The 2,116-nt window shown below is 54.9% G+C and overlaps 1 protein-coding gene across 1 annotated transcript in view; it reads left to right on the top strand.

Annotated features, from left to right (window-relative positions):
* Positions 1 to 1,548: 1,548 nt before the first annotated feature.
* LOC105809269 (solute carrier family 41 member 3-like) overlaps positions 1,549 to 2,116 on the top strand; it is a gene marked incomplete at its 5' end in the record, with an annotated part of 24,947 nt that continues 24,379 nt past the window's right edge. Inside the window, one exon of the mRNA XM_012643023.1 lies at positions 1,549 to 1,620. Coding sequence (XP_012498477.1) covers positions 1,549 to 1,620 — 72 coding nt within the window. The remainder of the gene's footprint in view (positions 1,621 to 2,116) is intronic.

Below are 2,116 nucleotides of genomic sequence, written 5' to 3'. Positions count from 1 at the left end.
CACCAAATCCCACCACCACCTGGGCGGGTTTCAGCATCCATGTTGGATGACTGATCCGAAACCCAAGCCTCTCAGTTTGGGGATGGCTTCGGCTCCAGTGACCTTCACCTCCACTCCACTCCAGCTCCCCCTGCATGCTCCAGATGCACTCAGATCTTAACCCTTTCACAGCCCGCCTCCCGCAGTGCTCCTTCCCTCCACACCTCCTCTCCCCCCACTTCTCTGCATCTCTGACGCCCCCAGCCCCCACCCTCCCTCTGTCCTGCTTGGTCCCGTCCCTTCCCTGTGCGCCCTTCACTCGGAACGTGCTCCTGGATGCCAGTGAGGAGCCGGGGGAGTGTTTTCATGCATGGCGAAGGCTGGGCTGCTGCGTGTACTGTACAGGTTATAGATTTTTACACTTACTTTAACTGCTTTACAGAGGATGAAAAGAAAACACTTTCAGGAAGGAATGCCTTTTCTGACTCATACCCAGAGGTCACATGGGCCAGCAGCAGCCCCGTTATCTGATGTGATCAGTACCAAGGGTCAATTAATAGAGAACGTGGGTTAAAACGGCACACGAGCACCTGTGGGTCTCAGTGAACACGCACCTGTACAGCAGGTGTGGCCTCAGGTGCTCAGCATGTCACCGGATCTGCTGCCATCTTTGCTCTGCCTCCTTCCCTTGTTGTCCTTGCAAGGACACCTGAGGTGGGTATCGTGCCCATACTCAGGAAGAGTAGACTGAGGCCTGGCAAGTCGGTGATGCATCCCAGCCGTCGATCATGCTGAAGACAAAAAGGATCCCCTTTTTCGTAAAAAGAAAAATAATTGTGAAGTTTGTTAGCACTAGGCACATTTTTATATTTTTCTCCTTGGAGATCAGGAACTTAATGAACTGAGTATAAAGGAACTAGGAAAATATATTCACTTTGAAACCTTTTCTTATTTATAACTTGAATTTTTGCTGACAGTGCTATGCTGTTAGGAGCCAACTACCACTTTTGAAGGAGAAAGCTGTATTTCTGATCTCATTTTTTATCCTAAGAGAAGAGAGCGATGTATTCCTTAGACGGGATGATTTTGCAGAGGCGAGGTTGGGGGTGGTGGTGGTCAGTGGAGATGTGCTGGCTGGAGGGGACAGAGGGAATTGTAGGGGAGGGAACCTGGCCTGCGGCCCAGATTCACAGCAGGAGGCCTTGCCTGAGATCTTTGCATGAGCTTGAGAGCTGGAGATGGCCTTGAAATGGCCAGCAGCCTGTGTGCGTGTGCGGCTCTGTGTGCACGCAAGTGGGCGTGGGCTCACACGTCTGCGCGTGGGAGGAATGGTCCGTGACACCCATCCAGTTCTCAGACGGACCTGTGCCCCCCCACCTCTCTTCCTCCTCCCCACAAAAAAAGGCTGAGTCCCTGTTTGGAAAGTCGAGCAGAATAATTTGTTTTGATGCCGATGAAGTGGTGTTTTCTGATTTCTCTCCCGAGAAATCAGACTGCCTTTCCCAGGCAGGACTGACCTGGCCGTGGGCCCTGTCACACCTCCCTGTTTTCCTTTTCTCTTCACCCGAGGCCAACACTGGACAAATCGGTGACCTCCAGGAGCAACACAGAGTCATCAGCAGCAACCTTGCCCTCGTTCAGGTGAGTCTCCGCCCTGCAGGACTGATGAAGCTCCTTCCCCTGTTGAATCTGCAGCCAGGCCTGGCCAGGCAGGAAGGGCGAAGGCTGGTGGGTCCTGTCCCCGCACTCGGGACTGAACGTGGAGGACAGGCAGCCACCTGTCCACCCTGCGCCCACCACACCACGCTCAGGCAGCACCAGGCCCCCCTGAAGTAGTTGCCTCTTCTGGGGCCCAAGGTCCCTCCAGCTCCCCCAGTCCCTTCTTTGCAAGCCAAATGTCTTTACGGGGGGGGTCACCGGCACTTTCCCCTTTCTCATTGCCGACGCGCTGGCGGGCTTCTCGCTGCGCTTCCCGAGGCCAAAGAGCTCGCCTGATGTACTCGTCCTGTGCCTCTCACACGTGATCCTTCTTACTCCTCCTGGGGCATCCGCGGACCCCCCAGCCTCTCTGCCAGTTCCTCCTCAGCCTTTGAGGGGACTCTCAGCTCCTCAAGTGCTTCACGCTCCTCGCAGACTC

This window comes from Propithecus coquereli, unplaced genomic scaffold (assembly GCF_000956105.1).
Source record: "Propithecus coquereli isolate 6110/MARCELLA unplaced genomic scaffold, Pcoq_1.0 Scaffold101, whole genome shotgun sequence".
Lineage (NCBI taxonomy): Eukaryota > Metazoa > Chordata > Mammalia > Primates > Indriidae > Propithecus > Propithecus coquereli.
The sequence above is the reverse complement of the archived record's forward strand: the minus strand, read 5'-3'. Positions and strand labels throughout refer to the sequence as shown.